The following is a 20970-nucleotide window of genomic DNA, read 5'->3' as shown; positions in this document are numbered from 1 at the left end:
TTAACAGAATTTCCAAAAAACATGAAATGGGTCTCTGTGGTGTTGGATTCGAAAGAAAGAACACTTGCATCCAAACAAGTATCATTTATTGATTTTAATGCAGGGGCATTTCACACTGGGCTCGAGTGGGGTGGCATTTGTGAAGCAAGGGCATACTCGGGGTGGGCGGCCCGTGTGAGGCAGGTAGCTCATGTGAGGCGAGACCCATGTGAAGTGAGGCCCAAGAGGGGGTTCAGTCGAGGGCCTAACTTGGGCTCTGAGATAAAGGGATTGATTTGCCACACTATATCAATTTGTGCTTTTAGAGCAAGTGGGTAGTTGTCCTGCGTCAAAAGTGGTATCAAAGCAGGAGGTCTCGTGTTCAAGACTCCTCACCGAGGATGATTAATGTAGGGGCATTTTCACACTGGGCTTAAATGGGGTGGCCAGTGGCCTATGTGAAGTGGGGGCACACTCGGAGTGAGCGGCCCATGTGAGGCGGGTGGCTCGTGCAAGGCGAGACCCATATGAAATGAGGCCCACGAGGGGGGTTCGGCCAAGGGCCTAACCAGGGCTATGAGATAAAGGGATTGATTCGCCATGCTTAATCAGTTCGAGCTTTTAGAGCAAGTGGTTAGTTGTCTTGCATCAAATTTTTTTGAAATTCTACTATGATTTGGAAATCCCATAAACTGCATTGTTTTCCTTATGCCCAGAACCAAATAAAGCCTAAATGAAGTAAATTGAGTCACAAATCAAGCATCAGCTTTGTTTAAAGGTTATAGAGATTACTTCTTCGTCTTTACTATCGCTTTTTTTTTAACACCTTGCTTTTGCAAAGTTCAAGCAGATGGCTATGTGCAGATTTTTATAAAAACACAAATGATCAACATGTCTTTTCAAAATATGTCCCTAACAGAGAAACAATATTTTAACCAAAATACCTGCTATATGGTGAAAGAAATCAACAGTCCAACAAAAGTTACAAAACACTAAACACAAGAAACAAATTAACAGTCATGCAGGTCTCTGCCAATCCATCAAAAAGCATATCAGTCCAGCTCATGAACAAAGGCTAGTCAGTCAGGAGAGGAGTTTGCAAAGACATCAGTCAAATCCAGTTAAACGGCAATCTTCACCTTGACATTTTGTCACCCATGATACCACACATTGCCAAGATCATCATGGTCCATAATAAGGTCTTTGTCTTTCGAATAAAGGAAAAAAAAAAATGTGACTGCCTTTGAGCTATGAAGGAGGTAACAGTTCCATTAAAAAATACTGTGCAGTTCCTATTGAATGCAAAGAAGAGAACACATCAAAAAATTCCTTTGTTATGCCGATGATATTTTATGGTAACAGAATCTCTGACAAATTAAAATGTTTTAGGTAGAAATGCAACACCACGGAACAAAGAAAACAATCTTCTTGTGCTCCCACCCAATCCATCATGAAGGAAATCTATTAAGTCATAGCAATATCAAGAATATCATTCAATTGGCATGTACAGTAATTTAGAAGCATTTTTATGTTACAAGGAAGTTTTGCATAAGAGAAAATCTTAATCTACCTCTTCAAGTTCAAGAAAGTTCATGCCTTGAACTACATAGTCATTCCACTCGCAAGGAATAAACACTAGCATCAGCTGAAAAATGTAAATTTTTGTTAACCTGTGCAATGCATGTTCGTAGCTGAATGTTGAGCTTTTCATAAGCTTTACTTCGTGGGCCTCAGTTACATCTGTTTCATTCTCTATGTTAACAAAAAACATCAATGGGAACTGTTATTATGCAACAAGCTCTGTGCTACAAACCACTTCGCTGTAGAGCAGACAAGAAGGCTTCTTCAGTTTTTGTGCTTGTATAAATGATCAGGGGCTTTGCTTGATATTTCACTGATGCATCAGTAAAAAAACTGCATAAGATGCATGAAAACATTGGCATGCAAAGAATACACCTTTGCAACAAGGCAAATGACCAAAAAGAACAAAAACTACAAGCTGGCATTTGAAAGCCGCATTAAAACATGGGTAAAACTAGAGTACATTGTTAGAAGCCTAACAATTAAAATATTCTTATGCACATACCAAGATCAAGTAGGGGAAAATCCTCATTTCCATCATCCCAAACTTCCAGGACATATAGTTGGCGGATGCTGGAATCATAGTATGCAACTCCAACTCTGGAGAGAAAAGCATAAGAGTCGTCGATACTTAACAAAGAAATATACATATCAAGTCAGTAAGTAGTTATTGATAACTATTAGACTAAACATATGTAACCTCATAATATAATTGTCCATGTATTTGATTTTTAGTCCAAAGTAAGCTAGAAAAGTATTTTAAATACTATCTCGATGGCAATTTTCCAAATATATCCGATATTATCAGTAATATTGGTGATATTATTGGTATCAGCAGGTGACCGATATAGATATTGGGGTTAAAAAAATAAAATAAAATAAAAACTTTTTTAAAGGGGTGTGCCAGGCCCATGCAGTAACGCAGGGGCGATGCTCGAGGACTCCAGTAGCAAGCTACTATAGTGAGCCCTCCCCCATGAGAAGTTAATTTAATATCATGTGAGCCTTGGCCCACATATCAGATATTAAACTGATAAGAGCAGATATTAAAGAAGTTTTTTATCAGGAACAATATCGTCTATTTCACCAAAATATCACCAATATTATCATTATCGCCGATACTACCGGTTACCTGCCAATACAAATATTTGCCTGTATCAAGGATATCACCGATACAAGGGATATCGTTGAATGATTTAAAAACTAATAAAAATAAATTAAATCTGTTCTATTTATAAAAATAATAACAATAATAATAATAATAATACGTTGTTTCCTAATTATGTATGCATGTACGTGATGGGTGCACTGATGGATGGATGGATGTGTAAAGCATGTATCATGCATGCAATGTATGTATGCATGTATGTACGTATGTATGGAACGGTGGATGTATGGATGCACGGATGTGTCATGTATGTATGAATGGATGAATGCTTGGATGTATCATGTGTGAATGGATGAATGCTTGGATGTATCATGTGTGAATGGATGAATGCATGGATGTATCGTGTATGAATGGATGGAAACATGGATATATCATCTATGTATGTCATATTCATTGTTTAGAGTATCCTCAATATTATGATAATATCCCAGCTCGGCAATACTGATAACACTGATAGTATCAGAAACTCTAGGTATCAGCAATATATAGCTAAGTATCACCGATGTATCGATATTTCCAATGTATCGCCAATATTTTCGACTATGTAAATTTCAGGTGTCACTTACATCTTCAATGTATCAATATCGCCAATGTATTGCTAATATTTTTGACTGTGTAAATTCCAAGTGTCTCTTGTATCCCCAGCGTATTGACGATATTTTGATAATATCGCCAATGTATTGCCGATGTATCGATATCACCAAAAATCTATTTATTAAAAAATGTTTCGATGGATGGATGGATGGATAGATGAGATAGGAGGGTTGGAAGGTTGGATGGATGGATGTTTGTATAATTGGACGGGATGGGATGGATGGATGGTTGGATGCGATGAATAGTTGGATGGTTAGATGGATGGATGGTTAAATCATCATGAATGTGTATTGTGGTCATATGCTTATTTATGCACAGATGTATAATACATTATGCATGCTTATTTGCTTGTTAATTGGTTTAATGGGATTCAAGTGATTGTTTTGTTACTATTAGACTGATTTCTTACAACACATACTTTTACGCCCAATTAAATGGAAACTCATTATGTATGCATTCTTTTTACAATTTTTTATTCCTAAATATGCAAATGTTTGTTTTAGCATCTCCTAAAGTTTCACAAAAAAATTCCAACATTTTCCCAGCATTTCTGAAAATCGACGATGTATCGGTAATATTGATATTGTTTCTGTATCCCTAGCTAGCGATACAGAAACTTCGAACACTGGTCGTATTGGTGTAGCAACAGAGATGACAACTCTGAGCCACCTCATAACTCCATGTGGGTTTGAGGCTAAAGTATCTTTTTTTGTTCTCTTTATTTTGTGGATTATTGCTTATATATAATTACATGCATTGTATGATATTTGAAAGATATGAAATCATTTTTGTTACAATTGCACTAGTTTTTTTCCAATAGCACATGGTTTAGGCCCCTATAAAATGGGAACTTATTTTTTTATAGACTTTTTTTGCACTATTTTGATTCTTAAATGTGTAAAGATGTGTCTTTTAACATCTCTTGAAGTTTTGAAAAAATCCACCTTTATCCCAATGTTTCCCTCAATCAGCGATATTTATACATGTTTCCATATCCCCAACAATCGATACATGTAACGACACCGATATTGTGGAAAGTACTCATAAAGTTATGATCTAGCTTAAAACTTGTCAATGTTCTAATATTTTAGATAAGAAGAAGAAGAAGGGAAAGGAGTTTTGGGTTTAAATGCCACTATTGTGTTGTATTTCATACCCTTGCTCACAATTTATAAGAAGTAAACATGTATAGTAGTCCCGAGTGAGGACTACATAATGAAACTAAATGCAATTTATTAACACTCTCCCTCAAGCTAAGAATTTCTAGGAAAGAGATGGTCAACTTGATTTTGAGCCATTGAAACCATTCCCTTGAAACCCTAGGTAAAATGGCCACAAGATGATTGTTCGTGGACACAGCTCATCGTCGCCGTCGTCGTCGTCATTCTTATCCCAACTAATTGGGGTCAACAACATGAATCCTTCTCCGCTATTCCACTCAATCAAGGGCTATAACTTCAGCTAGACCATAAGTCATCGAGTCTTTTCTTACTACCTCCACCCAGTGCTCGAAGTATCGGTATCGCTACAAGTTTCGCTGGTCGGGGATATCGAAACAATATCGATATCACCAATAATATCGCTGATAACCAGAAATGTGAGAAAACATGGGAAAAACATTAGAATTTTCAATGAAACTTCAGGAGATGCTAAAATACAAACATTTGCATATTTAGGAATAAAAAATTTGCAAAAAGAATGTATACACAATAAGTTTCCATTTAATGGGGGCTTAAAAGCATGTGTCATCGTAAGAAACAATCTTAACCATCCCATCCATCCCAGTTAACCGTCCAAACATCCATCGATATTGCAGAATATCGACAACTCGTGATATTTTGCAAAGAAATCATCAACAACAAGAAAGGAAACAAAAGATTGTGGTCTTGATATCGCGCATGTTGTGATAATGATAATATTGAGATATTATCAATATTAGCAACGAAAAATTGAAAATTGCATACAGCAATGCGCTCAACGAAAAAAAAAAAAAAAAATTTGAAATCGATTTTTTTTTAAATAAACAAACTTTCTGTGATATCTCTACGTTGTCGATATTATTGAAATATCACCGATACTATTGAAATATCGCCGATACACTTGTGATACAAGCATCACCTAGAATTTACACAGTCGAAAATATTGGCGATACATTGGCGATATCAATACATTAAACATACAAGCGACGCCTAGAATTTACACATTGAAAATATTGGTGATATCGATTCATTAGTAGTACTTAGCAACCTTAGGTTTACTCCCTATAGGTGAGTGTTCGATTCCCCTCCTTGGCTTTACCCGATACATGTGGTTGTGGGTGATTGCATGCATCCGCAGGGATTAGTCTCACTTCAAAAAAGATGTGGGGACACCCTGTCTTCAAAAAAAAATTTGTTGATGCTTGGAATTTCTAATACTACCGGTATTATTGATATTGCTAAGCTGGAGATAACGATAATATCGGAGATATTTCAAACAATGCCTCCACCACATCCTTTTAAGCCTCCCCCTTGACCTTTTAAAGCCTTCAATTTGTACGAACTCACTCATAACCAATGCAATTCTTGGTCTCCATTGCACGCAACCAAACCATCTAAGTCTAGTTTCCCTCATCTTGTTAAACAAGGATTCTCTCATCCTTAATCAAAAAACATATTGAATGAATCAATGTTATCCCTTGTTCTTCCCATCTGTTTCTCAACAAAGTGGCAAATCTCTTATAGATATTCTGGTCATGGTGGAGGTTGATTCAAATATGGTAACGGCCGAGGTTATCACAGTGGATGAGCTTATTTTCAACCCCTTGGTGTCAGTTGAGATCATGTTGAGGCTATTTTCAACCCCCAGATGTTGGTCGAGGTTGTGTTGAGCTTATTTTCAACCCCCTAATCTCAGTCAAGGTTGTGCTAGGCTTATTTTCAACCCCCTACTGTTGGTCGAGGTCGTGTTGCTCTTGTACAATTAGGACCTACTCAATCCATTATCCCTTGTTCCTACACTCACATAGATGGAACCGGAACCACTATTGTTTCTCCACCAATGTCTTTATCCTCAACTCTTCATGTGCCCAAGTTGTCTATTAACTTACAGTTGATTAGTATTCCTTCCTTTCCAAGTTTCTCTTTCAGGATCTGGCATTTGGATAGAAGATTGAGGGTAGCCATGGGAGTGGAGTTTATCTCCTTCATTCGTAGAACGTAGTTGGATCTGATTTTCATACTTCAAGTAGAGATAAGTCAAATAAAGAATAGATTGTGTACTGGCATCGATGCCTTGTATATATTCCAGCTAGAAGTTTAAGATTGTTATTTTCGTTTCTATTCAAGTCCTAACCAGAGTGAGTTGTTATGTGAAACATGCCAAGTTACAAAATATTGTAGATCTACTCATCCAATTAGTACTAATATACAATGAGATGTTTAGGCTCAAAAAGAGCAAGGGGAAGGCCCAGAAGGATGTGGGCGGAGGTAGTAAGAAAAGGCTTGATGACCCATGGTCTAATTGAAGTTACCTTGATAGAGCGGAATGGCGGAATAGGATTCATGTTACCTACCCCAATTAATTGGGATAAGGCTTAGATGATGATGATAAAATTTGATGTTCCATTTACTCTCATTCATTCAGATGTTTGGAGCCCTTCACCTATTATGACTTCATTTTGTTACAAATATTATGTGTTCTTTCATTAATGACAACACTAAAAACTACTTGGGTCTTATCTTATGAAATCCAAAGATGAAGTTTCTTCCATCTTTCATATTTTTCATGAGATGGTCACCAAGACACCAATCAATTCAGTGCTCAATGCCAAAATGAAAATTTTGCATTCCGCTAACGGTGGGGATACACCCCCCGTCTGCCTTTCAAACCTATCTGGTGGAAAATAGCATCAAATCTGAAACCATTTCTCTATAGTTTACAGCAAACCATTTGCCTCTATTCTCCGCAGCAAATTGGGGTCACTTAGAGAAGCAATAGACATCTCCTTGACGTAGCTCGTGATCTTCTCTAGAGATGGATTTTCAAAAATGTCTTTGGGCCCATGAAGTCATAAGTGTTGCATACTTGATCAATAGAATGCTTGCTAGGAACCAAGGAGGAAAAACTGTAGAAATAAGAAATGTGTGGTACTTTTGGTGCTCATCTCATCACTTTCTCCTCCTCCTCATTCTCTCTCTCTCTCTCTCTCTCTCTCTCTCTCTCTCTCTCTCTCTCTCTCTCTCTCTCTCTCTCTCGTCGCTTTCTACTTAGCAACAGAGTTGTTCTACTTGGTACTAGAGTCAATCAAGTGCTGATTGAAGAAGTCCTTCCACCATGTGTATTCGAAAAAATTAGTATAAAATAAACATATAAAATTTGTAGCCAATTAATAAATCGGCCAAAACTCATTAATATATAAATTTTCAAAATTAATTGACAGTGAAAAACACATTTTCCAATATAAAAATGGAAAATTAAGGATTTCACCAATTTCGCCCATTTTTCACTTAAATGTTAATTTTTCTGCCACAAATCCAATCATGCATAGACATGAATTTCCATTACAATCTATGCTAACATTTGAGGGTGAAATGAAGCTTGTATGGATTTTTCATCACCTTTGAGTTCTAGCAATTTTCCCAATTTTCTATCAATTTTTACTTTTTTACGGATACTTCCATGGTATCAAGGATATTTCATCACATTTGAGTTCTGGCAATTTTCCCAATTTGTTTTTCATATTCTATGTATCTATTCGCCAGCAAGTGATATCTTACGTTCCTCAATGATGCAAGAACCGTAGATGTACCCAACACGAATGATAATCCAAGTTGGCAAATTACTATCATCAAGTTTAATGGTGAAAACTATCTAGCATGGTCCAAAACTACCGATTTGTTCATTTGAGGCCATTAGAAGCTTGGATAATTCAATGGGCATATTCTAAATTTTGAAAAATCTAATCCCCCTTATGTAGATTGGGAAGCGAATAATATGATGATAATGGGGCGGTTGCTTTATCCCATGAAGCCTGACAGTAGTGGCATGTCATGAACTGCGAGACAGCTAGAGAGATTTGGGATTATTATTGCTACCCATTCTCGGACAAAGAATGTTGCTCGCATTTTTCAGTTGACCTGCGAGATTGCAAATTTTCATTAGGAAGAAAGTCCTCAGTATACAACTTCATGGCTCTTAGAGGGATAGGATTTGGACTAGGACACCATAGAAATGTCTGTTTGTGTTATGCTCAAGAGCGTAGGGTTGAGATTGAAGAAGAGCTTATATTTTATCTTCGTGTTGGGCTTCTTTTTTTTTGGATTTAACTTTATTAGAGGGAGGCAAAGCAACCGAAAAAGAAAAACAAAACAAAAGCCAACTATACAACCCAAGGCAAAGAACAAAAAGAAAACAAAAACTACAAAGCTAAACCACTTATAGAACTCGAGACAAAGAAAACACCCAAGACTGGAGGCAACCAACCCATTACAAGCCAAGAAAAGAGGAAAAAAGATTGTTGTCCAAAGAGTGGAGACTATAATACTAGTCACTCGTATCTCAAGGAATCGTAGCCAACACCCTAAAGGAAGAAGAGGACGGGTCTTGGAAGCATTGATTGTTCCTTCCTCTCCAAATAGCCCAGAGAGTCACCAACCCAGCCAAATGCCAAAGGGGCTTGAGGTTTTACTACACCCCCTCCATGCCAAGCAAACAGCAAACCAACAACCTTGTCAAGCGCGACCTAGGGAGTACGGAACTTAGCAAGGATGGAAGACCATACGTCCCTAGGGAAGAAGTTGTGGAGAAAGAGGTGGTTGATGGTCTCTGCATCATTAAGGCAAAGGAGGCAAACAATGGGAAGAACCATGCCACGCCGCTGCAAGTTAGCCACTATGAGAATTCTGCCTCTCGCAAGAAGCCAAGCGAAAGCAGATACTTCCGGCGGGCCATCGTAAGACATGGAAAGGATGAGGGCTTAGAAGAGGGCAAACTTTGCAGCAGCAAGAACCCCAAAATACATTCCCACTAATCCCCCAAATTCTAAATATGCATCCTTAATCCTGTGGGGGCCCTTATATTTAGACAAGATCGAGTTAAGAGCCAAAGAAAGGGAAGGATCTAGAGGTTGGGGAGCCGAGGGGAGTTCCAGAGGGGAAGGCCCCTTAGCTTGAGCCTGGAGAGGGGGTGACGTCAAGGATAAAGGGAGAGGAGGTAGAATGGAAGGAATCACCTGAAGAAGAGAGATGTGCTCGACCAAAACCAACATCCAACTAGGATCTGAAGGAAACCAACACCCAACTAGGATCTGAAGGAGCAAGCATGGCTGACTGAGGAGAAATGGGCCTGAACGAAGGGAGAGCTAGATGGACTTAGAGAAGGGTGTAGAGGGTTCTTGGGGATTTCATTTCAGAGACGATGAAGAGGGAAAGGAGAAAGGAGACAATGAAAATAAGATAGTGTGGGGTCGCAAGGAAAGGAGGCCTTGCTCTAACCATGAGCAACGTGTCAAGGCCAGACAGGCCAAGTGTCAGAGCGAGAGATAGAGAATGGCCCAAGGCCATAAAAATCTCGTCAGCATCTCCTTAAGAGAGGCGGCCAACATAGGCCATGCGTCTCTGAGATGGGGTACTCTTCAGACAGCCTAACAGGAGCAGATGGCTTGAAGAGGCCATCTGTCTCACAAGTAACTAGAGATAGAAAGTTGTCCTAGGATACATTAGCCGAGGGAGAAGATGGGGTGACACCTATCTCAAAGAGCTGCAAAGAGCAAGCACACGTAGAAGACTCATAGCCAGAGAAGTTGTCATCACTACCATCACTGCCAAAGTCACTAATGGAGCATATGGACGACTCAGGAAGCGGCTAGAGCAAGCCATGTGTCGTCTCGAAAAGAGCCCGACTGACTTTCTCATCAGAGATACTAAAAGGATCGGTGTTAGCTGCCGGGCTTGACTGACACAGCCGCAGCATGCGCCTGACAGTCGTCATCAAGGAGGTCAATGTGGGAGCCCTCTATCATCCAGGTGGTTGTAGATGGCAGGAAACCCTACCCAAGGTCACACCAATGATATCGCTAGGCTGGGAAAAGTCCCTGACGATGGCGTCGACCAACTCAAGAGGAATCATGACAGGGATGTGTCTCTACAATGCATACGACGACCGGCTCAAGAGGGAGAGAGCCCAAGGCATGTGCCTCCTGATCTTCATGTTGGGCTTAACCCTAAGTATGAAACCGTTTGTACTCAGATTCTCAATCAAGAGCCTCTTTCTCCTATTGGGACAATCTTTGATTTACTCCAACAAGAAAAGGTCGTTGAAAAGTGATGGTAGATACAGCTTCCGATTATCACTATCGATCAGCAATTCCTAGTTCCACAATTGGCGATCGCAATGGAAAAGGTCATGGTAACAACGTCAAAGAAAGATTTGATCAACGTGAGAGGCTTCGATTAGGCAATTATCGTAAGAGTTGTAGCACTTCTGGTAATGATATTGGATGTGGTAATTCTAACCATAGTAAGGAGATGTAGGCCGTGGTCATAATGAGTTTGGTTGGGGCCATAGCAATTTATCTAGTGATAAGAGTGAGACACTAGTTTGTACACATTGTGGTCACAACTCCAAGCACCAAGCTACGCAATCTTGGCATCGATACATTGAAAAGTGCCCCCTCAAACACTTTCAACCCCTCCCACTGCACGAGTGCAACCAAACAATCATGGTCTCTATAATCATGAGCATTCATTAACTTCTGTTTACCATCCAAGCATAAATCATCATACATTCTGAGACATCTTATCATCATCTCACATGATCCTAATATGCACGCTTTAGATTCCGTTCATGTCCATATGCATACCCACAATATTCATCACGATTACATTTATTACCATGATATCATCACAAAATGGGCATGCCTTGGCTTTTTGAGCACCAATACACATATTCAACATGCTATCAACATCATAATCACCAAATGCCCAATTAATGAGGCAAATGATCCAAAGCATGCTTTGAATTCTGTCATCGCCACATGCAATTAACCACATCACTAACTATAATCATCTAGGACATCCTCCAACATACCATATGTCCTTGGATGCATCTGGTCAGTATATACAATTATCCAGCATGCAACATACCATTTAGATCAATCAAGAAAAAATGTACGACACAAATCTGGCCATATACAAGAATGTACTAACCTGTTCAAAGCTCATATTTAGTCAATATTGGTCCATCTACGCCATTCAATGTGCTAAACACATTGATATTGGGCAAGGATCAAGTTTCAGTTCAATTCAATCTCAAACGAATTTTAAAAAATAAAAATAAAATCAATGGCCCATATCCAATCTGAACCATACTCGACCTGATCCATTCCACCCATCTCATAGGACTCATCAAGAGGTGCCTACAGTTTAATTTTCAAGTCAATCTAACCTTAGATGAATGAGATATCACTCGTACAAGTTTTTGACAATTCAACCATCTAAAAGTGTGCATGATCCATGAGTTGATTCACTTAGGCATATATCATAGGTAGAGTTGTACATGAGTTGAACCGAGTCGAGCTTGGCATAGCTTGGCTCGGCTCAGTCCTCGAGCCTGACTGGTCAACTCGGCTCGGCTCGGTCAGCATCTTACGCGAGTTTGAGCCGAGTTCAAGCCTATGCGGCATTTTCTCAAACACATACAACGCATCTTCAATTTTTCACAGAATGCAAAACAGTAACAACAACATACGAGTATTTCATCAAACACTGAGCGGGCAACGTCAAAATCATGATTTGAGGGCAATTTTATAATGTGAAGTTTTTTTTTAATGATTTGTTTCATATCCATTCCTTCCTCGCCACTAGTCGATCCTGCGGAAAATGTATGCACACGAAACAACACTTCATTGAGCCATTTCATCAAACACTTGGCGAGCAACATCAATATCAAAATAACCGAGTCACCGAGTCGATTCGAGTTGACGTTCGATCCGAGTCGAGTCGAGCTTGGGCAAGCTTGAACTCTACTCGAAATTTTTTCGAGCTCAATAAATCAGCTCAACTCGACTCGAACTCAATTTCGAACCGAGTCTAATCGAGCTTTTTCGGGTCGAGTCAAGCAAGCTAACCAAGCTAACTTGGTTCGTGTACAGCTCTAATCATAGGTGATTGTCCAAAAACATAGAATTGCAACATAGAACTTTTCATGTAGGTAAAGGTTGAAAAGTAGCCCCTCATAATTGCTCAGAAGGATATAGACATTAAATGGAATATCGATCAAAATTGTTTCAACAATAACAAGCTTACCTCTGACCTTGCACAATACATGCCATGTACACCTGCATAAGCAAGTAGATGAAAGGGCAAAAGAAATGATCAAGACATCATTAATGTTGTGTTTTGCAATACTGCATCTGGCATTAGATGACCATTCAAAATACTATTGTCTCACAGAAAGTAGGCAAGCACCCACCAGTCAGGATAGCCTGCTGGTGGGTTGTAAAGGGGATCATATTTCATGCTTATGAGAATGTATACTAAGATTTGGCTGCAAAAACGGTGATAATATCCATAAATACATGTAGAAGAATGCATATACATGTAAGTTAGCTAAACCAACACACTTGTGGAGCCCTTCCCATCCACACGAACATGCCAATATGGAATACATGTGATCTAGGCTTTCCATTAGGTGGGACACATGTTTACATCTTTATGTTCAAAAATCAAGCACTTGCACTGCTCAGGAAGGCCCAACTATACAAAAAGAAAGGACAGTAAAAATAAATTTACCAACCATCCATTTGTTTTGTAAGTTGTGACCAACCCAAGGAATGAACGGGCTTGATTTTTACGACACAAGGTTAGTGCAGCCACCTGATGGAGAGCTCAAGTTCCACATAAATGTGTCATAATTGCATGTGTGGCTGCATGTGGATGGGCAGAGCTCCACACACTTGTGCGCTAAGCAAACCTCTATGTATGTGCATGCAACGTGACATGATTGAAGTCTAATTTTTGTTCATGTGTGAAATGCTTACTGCACATATATGGTTAAATTTATAATTGGTATAAGAATGCGTGTAGAGGTAGATGGAAACACAGGTGTAAATGTAACTACATGTAGAGGTAGACAGAAACAAAGGTATGAATACAAGTATGTAACTATGTATGTAAATATGATGGAATTATTGAAAGTGTATTTGTATACCTCATTTTCTCCTTGTTGTGTGTGTAGTTTGTATACTCTACCGGTGTACCACGTGTGTGAGTGAGTGTACATATATGTGTGTGTGTACATATATACATATGCATATACATATATGTACATATATATATATATATGCATATATATGTACATATGTATGTATATACATATGCATATATATGTACATATATGTACACACACACACATATCTGTGTGTGGGGTTTGGTCTGGATATAAGACATAAAACCCTAGCCATCTCTCTCTTTTTGCTCACCTTTTTCTCCTTTTCATCTGATTCTTCTTTAATCTTCCTTTGACTGCGGGTTTGATCGTAGCTATCAGAAACACGTCAGCGTCCGTACAGCTGATGGCAGCAAGTATACTATCCCTACGAACTTGTGACCTACGAAGTGTATGGGTTGATAGATATTGATTTTAAATGATTTGTGGTGATTTTTTGTGGATTTTTCTAGAATCGTTTAAGGTGTGTTTTGAACCCCACAAGGTACGTTTCAGAAACAACCCATTTTCGAGTTTTTCTATCATTTTCCCCCAATCGAAGGGACTTCTCTAAGAAATTTCTCATCATAGTTGGTCAGATTCACTGTTATTGACCATCTAGACATGAGTTTTACTCATTCATTGGGTTTTTAGCAAGTTTTTGGGATTTCCACATGCAATTCCACCATTTTGTGCCATTTTTTCCACTATTTTGGGGGATTCCATGTGTCTAGCGTACCTCTAGTCCTGTTTTGCTTTATCTTTATCTAGATTCGGGTCCGTTATATGAGGGTTCCAGATTTCTGAATTGTTTGGGTCATCGTCTATAAACAAAAAGTAGGGTGTATATGCCGCCTTCTTGTGGTATATGTGTGTGTGATCATCATCAAACCTCTGTACTAATCTAGTATGTAAGATAAGCTCACTTATGGAGCTGTTATGAGGTTTTCGAGTCTCACACCTTGTTGACCACCACCGTTAAGTTGAATGGGAACAATTATCTACAATGGGCTCAATCGGTCAAGCTATTTCTAGGTGGAAGAGAGAGACTTTCTTATATCTTGGATGACCCTCCCAACTTTACAGATGAGCATTTTAAAACCTGGACTAAAAAAATTACCAGGTCATAGCTGGGCTTCTAAACAACATAGAGGCTAACATCAGTAACTCTATTATGTTTTTTACATTAGTTAAAAAGATATGGGATACTATCCGGGACATGTAATTGAAGATCACAATATATCTAGAGTGTATAAGCTGATTTTGAACATATGTAAGCTTCAACAAGATGCCAAAAGCCTGAAGGAGCATTTCACTATTTTATGTAGTATGTGGGATGAGCTAGATATGTACCATCCCCTTCCTTCTCACCGTATTCAAGACCATGAACTTATTCAACAACAACGTGAAGAGTCTCGAATAATGAAATTCCTCTCCGGATTAAATCCAAAATATCAAAGTGCACGCCTCCATATCATAGCTATGGAGCCCCTTTCTTCACTTCTAATGGTTTATGCCCTTGTTCAGAGAGTTGATGTCTCATCTTCTACTACTCCTGTGGCCACTGATAGATCTGCATACATAGCTATAAATCACCCATCTATTGTTTCCAATTTGTGGGCTCCTAGTTGGAGCTCCCCTAGTAGTCGTCCTCCTAGTTATGGTGGTTGAGACAGGGGTCAAGTCCTTGATAGAGGCGGTCATGATAACCATGCTTTCAATAAACTCGATTGTGGTCGTGATTGTTCTCCTCATTCTCGTACTCATTGCGATGGTTCTAATCATACGGTTGATCGATGTTGGGATATTGTTCGCCAACCTTCATGAGCAGGTGCTTGTGTGGCTGGTACAATGACATTTGATTCTAAAATGACTCGTCCGGTGTCTTCAACATTTTCCTACGACATGTCTACTTTAGGGATTCTGTCACCATATCCAGAGAGGCATATAATGCTTTAATGCAATGTGACTCATACTCGAGACGGAGTCCTACTTCCAGTGTTAGTCTAGCTCAGTCAGGTACTGCTCTCCATGTGACCTCTTCATCTACCTACTAGGTCATTGACTTTGGGGCTTCCTCGGCCGAATCCCCCTCGTAGGCCTCAAATCACATGGGTACCGCATCACACGAGCCACCCGCCTCACACGGGTGGGGCCCACAATACACGAGTCACCCACCTCACATAGGCCACCCGCCCCGAGTGTGTCCCCGCATCCCACGGGCTACCCCACTCGAGCCCGGTGTGAAAATGCCCCCGTATTAATACTCTTCTCCGTGAAATGGGTTTTGACAATTTGCACCCTGATTCTTCTTCATTGTGACGAACAAGCTACCATTCATATTGCAAATAATCCAGTCCTTCACCAAAGGAACAAACATCTCGAAGTGGATAGTCACCTTTTTCAAGTGAAAGTGATGATAAAATTGCTCATCATATCGTTCATTCACTCTAGCAATCAATTGGCCAATACTTTATAAAGACTACCATCACAATTAAATCAAGGAGATCTAAGGCAAGCTAGGAATGTATGATATCTATGCTCCAGCTTGAAGTGTTAGAAATGTCAAGTTGTGTACACTATCAACACTCCTGTGAAACACCATACGCTTATTGATATTTGGTAACCATCCTTACGTCCATCACCATGTAACTATTCCCATCTCCATACCCATTCCTACAAATGGGAGACAAAATGAGAAAGAATCTCAAGTGTTCGCATTGTTCCATTCCTATTGTCTTCTCATTTCTTCTAATGATAATCTAAATTGAACAATTGGAAATTGTGCTAGTTAATGGCCCAGATCACCAGAGGAATTTTCGGGCCACAAGGAATGGTCCCATGTATCAACATAGCATGAGTTTGGGTGCTGGTCTCTTCTGTGAGTCATATTCTTTGCCTGTCCGGGTTTTCAATTCCTAATAAATTTGCATTAAAGAAAGAAAACCAATCCATTTGCAGGACTAAGAAGATGGTTGGGTCTGCACCAAAGGGAGTATCCAGTTCCATCTTACATCCAATGAATAACCCAACAGATGATCAATCTGGGACAGTGAAAGAAAAGCACCACGTATAAAGAAAGCTGGTGGTTTATGCCGAGCAATATACAATTGCCTCTTAAAAATCCATTCACTTTCTCTGAAGTTACAGGGATCTTTACATCTGTAAGGCATAAACTGTGAGATCAGATGAGTTCAAAGTGGAATAGAAACTAATACCAAGGCTGCATTTGGATCCACAACTAAATTGATTAGTTAACCTTTTTTTTTTTTTAAGAAAATGGGATTTCATAGTATTCTTGATGAAGAAGTGGCTATCAAATTGCTTTTACATTCCTTTCGATCCCAACTTGAAATTAGCCAGAGGAAGGAAACTGCATTTAGGTGATTTCCACGTTATCAGGCTAATAATGCAATTTGAATTTATAGTATCTGGAGCTGTACACGAGCAACCTAAGCTTGGTAACTTGCTCGACTCGATTCGGCTTGGCTCGAAAAAGCTCGACTCGACTCAGATCAAAACGCTGTTTGAACCGAGTCGAGCCATATTTTGGGCACTCGGAACATTTCGAGTCGAGTCCGAGCTGGACGTAGCTCGACTCGGTATTAAGCTCGACTCGGCTCGACTCAAATCGACTCGACTTTAAGTTAGTATATAAAGGATTTTTAAAAAACCCTACCCAGTCATCCGACCCTACCTAGTATGCCCAAACCAGCAACCCTACCTGTTCTCCCTCCCTTTCGCCCAAATCGCCCCATTTCTCCCTCCAAATCACCCAAATCGGCCATCCGTCCAGCTACATTTCCTTCTTCCAGTGACTGTCCGGCGACATTTCCTTCTTCCAACGTCTGTTCGGACGAGCATTTCCTTCTTCCAGCGTCTATCCGGATGAGCTCCGCCCAATACTCTCCGCCCGGCGACATTCCCTCTTCCAGCGTCTGTCCGGACGAGCTTCTCTTCGAAAGTGAGTCCTATCCTCCACTCTCTCCATTTTTTCCGGCCGTCCGAGTAGCGGAACCCATCCGACCAGAGACCACTGGCCGGGCTCGAACTCGACCCAGCCGAGCATGAGCTGCTGTTCCGAGCTCAAAGACCGAGCCGAGCACGAGCTGAGACTCGAGCAGTCCGAGTCGAGCACGAGCTGGGCAAAGCTCGGCTCGACTCGTGTACACCTCGAGTATCCCCAAACGCACCCAGATTTGCAAGAACAGTAGCAGAATGCGGTCGATTTTTTAGAGGGTTGGTAAATGAAACATATGGAGAAAGGATCTCTGAGACGATATTGGTGGTGGAATATCAAAGGATACAGAGATGCTTTTGAGTCAACTTGAATGAAGGGAAAATGAGACGAAACTTTAGATGAACAGAGACTGAAATAGACGATGGTTGGACGCTCACCTGCGATTCAGCTTCCGTTTCGTCGACTTCTTCCATCGCGTGTTGCTCTTTTAGAGAGAGAGAGAGAGTGAGAGAAATCCGTCTCCGGAGCAAATGCACGCAAAATAGGTGATTATTGGCGCGGAAAGAGAATTTTACGACTGTGGACTCCACCTTTTATCCAGCGGTTTTTATGTAACAATACAAACTTAAGTTACCAACTTAGACTATCACGCGCGGATAGCAACTTTGACGACGAAACTACCACTCCTTTTCACGGTTGTGGCTTTTCCTCTCCCTTTCCACCCACCGCTGCTTTTACCGCCGTTGCTTTCACCCCCTTTTCTCACTTCATTTCCAATAGAAAGACCAAAAAAAACCCATTTTCTAGGTTCCCCTTATCAGTATTTTGTCTTGTTCTAAAAATGATCAATCCAGTGAAGAAAGCACGCACCACAGGTATATTTTAAACTTAGTTGGGCCCATGTTGAATGTATGTAGTATATCCATGCCATCTATCCGTTATTCCATCTAATTTAAGGGATTGAGCCCCGAATTGAAGCATATCAAAAGATAAGGTGGATCATACCATGGGAAGCAGTGGGCATAATGATTTCCACCGTTGAAACCATAGTAGGCCCAACATTGATGTTTGTTTCTTATCAAGTCTGTGGCCCCTAAGAAATGATCAACAGTAGAAGTTCAATTCCAAATTTTCATGTGGTATGGTCCATTTGAACATTGGATAGGTTTACAATTTTGGGCTCAAATCATGAAATTATCTGTTAAGTTTGCCCTTCTGATTTTCTAGTTTGCCCCGCTGAATTTCATGTTTCCCCTGCTCAATTTCATGTTTGCTCCGTTGATTTTCCAGTTTGCCCCACTAATTTTCTAGTTTGCCCCACTCAATTTCATGTTTGCCCCACGATTGTTTAGTTTGCCCCGTTGAATTTCATGTTTGCTCCGCTGATTTTCTAGTTTGCCTCGTTGATTTTCTAGTTTGCCCCACTGAATTCCTAGTTTGCACCACTGAATTTCATGTTTCTCCCGCTGTATTTCATGTTTGCCCTGCTCATTTTTCAGTTTTTCCCTCTGAATTTTCTGTTTCTCCCGTTGAATTTTATGTTTGCCCCGCTGAATTTTCAATTTTTCCTGCTGAATTTCATGTTTCCCCCGTTGAATTTCATGATTTGCCCTGCTAAAATTCATGTTTCCCCCGCTGAAAATCAAGTTTGCCCTGATCAATTTCATGTTTTCCCCACTGAATTTCATGTTTTCCCCACTGAATTTAATGTTTCCCCCACTCAATTTCATGTTTGCCCCACTCAATGTCTAGGCTCCCTCCCTCAATGTCTAGGTTCCCTCTCACATATAGCGTTTTGGTGTATGTATAATCCGATGAAAACAGAGGGGTATTACATAATCCAATGAACATGATGTATTACAAATAAAACATCATTGTGGGGCGTAGCAAGCAAAATCAAATTGCGTACTGAGTTAGTCAGTACGCTCCCATTGTACTAAGTAAACTCAGTTTGGCCCACATTGGATGTATGTAGTATATCCACGCCGTCCATTCGTTTTTCCATCTAATTTAAGGGGTTTAGCCCCAAATTGAAGCATATCAAAAGATCAAGTGGACCATACCATGGGAAATAGTGGGCAAAATGATTTCCACCGTTGAAACCATAGTGGGCCCAACAGTGATGTTTGTTTGTTATCAAACCTATTCATAAGATCATATAGACATGGATTAATAGAAAACACAATTATAAGTTTGATCCAAAACTTCTGTGGCCCCTAAGAAATGATTAACATTAGAAGTTCAATTCAAAATTTTCATGCGGTGTAGTCCATTTGAACATTGGATACGTTTAGATTTTCGGGCTCAAGCCATGAAATTATCTATTAAGTTTGCCCCGCTCAATTTCATGTTTGTCCCACTAATTTTCTAGTTTGCCCCACTCAATTTCATGTTTGTCCCGCTCAATTTCATGTTTGCCCCGCTAATTTTCTAGTTTGCCTCACTAATTTTCTAGTTTCCCCCGCTGATTTTCCAGTTTGCCCCGCTGATTTTCTAGTTTGCCCCGCTGACTTTCTACTTTGCCCCATTGAATTTCTAGTTTGTCCCGCTGAATTTCTAGTTTGCCCTACTTAATTTCATGTTTCCCCCACTGAAATTCAAGTTTGCCCCACTCAATTTTGTGTTTTCCCCACTCAATTTCATATTTTCCCTGCTGAATTTCATGTTTCCCTTGTTGAATTTCATGTTTCCTTCGATCAATTTTCTAATTTGCCCCGCTCAATGTTTTCTTAAAGCGATCGTTTTTTATATATCGCAATGGACAATTCCATCGTTTATAGTTGAAAAGAAGAGTCACAAGAGGTTTTTCAATCTAGAAGAGGTCTCTATCTTCTTTAAGTATTTCCAACTTCCAAATTTCTTGAAACCCTTGATTCCCATATAGTTTGTCTGAATCTTTATTTTCTTCCGAACAAATGAAAGGGTCTTCTTTTGTGGATGTCCCTTGTTCCTATTTAGTCCCCATCGTTTCGGAAGTCGCTTCTATTTCTACGTCGGTTTCGTCCGCACTTTCCCCCCTTTCTTCTGTTTCTGAGGTTTGTTTCAAATTCTTAGTGACAATTGGCAACGCTATTCTGCCTAAATAGTAGGCACAGGTGATAAATAAAATAATACTAAAGATTCGAGGCATAAACTTTCTCAATTCTGACACAAGGTACTTATTAGATCGAATAAATACATTAGATCTAATAGAATTATTTTGCCGTATCCAAAATAATACCAATCCAACCCATTTCATGAAGAAAATGTGACTAATTAACCAACCAACAAAACTAGTTACAAATAACATCTTCTTGTTGCATCGTAACGTATAAATGTTCACTAATCTAGCTAACGTTGAACTTGGTAAAATGCAATGGTTGAATAATTGAAAAATGAAATTATTCAGGAATATACATTGAATGCTGAGATTACGCATTAAATTTTCGGTAGTTTGCCCCATTGAATATCTAGCTTGCCCTGCTCAATATCCAGTTGCCCCGCTCAAATTTACAGTTTGTCT

At 39.7% G+C, this 20970-nt stretch overlaps 1 protein-coding gene and 1 pseudogene across 11 annotated transcripts in view; both read right to left on the bottom strand.

The window, feature by feature from the left end:
• Positions 1-18022, bottom strand: part of LOC131221221 (DNA mismatch repair protein MSH5) — a 152657-nt gene extending 134635 nt beyond the window's left edge. For 5 of the 11 annotated variants that reach the window (XR_009159110.1, XM_058216406.1, XM_058216408.1 and 2 more), the window contains exons 1-5: positions 17906-18022; positions 12607-12638; positions 2066-2160; positions 1793-1873; positions 1550-1719 (exon numbers count right to left, since the gene is read on the bottom strand). Coding sequence is in view for 7 of the 11 variants with exons in the window: in XM_058216406.1 (XP_058072389.1) it covers positions 1550-1719; positions 1793-1873; positions 2066-2160; positions 12607-12638; positions 17906-17941 (414 nt within the window). In the remaining 4 variants the exon portion in view is untranslated. Of the gene's footprint in view, positions 1-1549; positions 1720-1792; positions 1874-2065; positions 2161-12606; positions 12639-17905 lie in introns of those variants that run through there. The other 6 variants (XM_058216407.1, XM_058216409.1, XM_058216412.1 and 3 more) reach the window with 5 other exon arrangements.
• On the bottom strand, positions 2454-2635 carry LOC131222240 (U2 spliceosomal RNA; annotated as a pseudogene).
• Positions 18023-20970: the final 2948 nt, after the last annotated feature.

Source organism: Magnolia sinica, chromosome 12 (genome assembly GCF_029962835.1).
Source record: "Magnolia sinica isolate HGM2019 chromosome 12, MsV1, whole genome shotgun sequence".
Lineage (NCBI taxonomy): Eukaryota > Viridiplantae > Streptophyta > Magnoliopsida > Magnoliales > Magnoliaceae > Magnolia > Magnolia sinica.
Note: the sequence above shows the minus strand (reverse complement) of the source record. Positions and strands in the feature narration are given on the sequence as shown.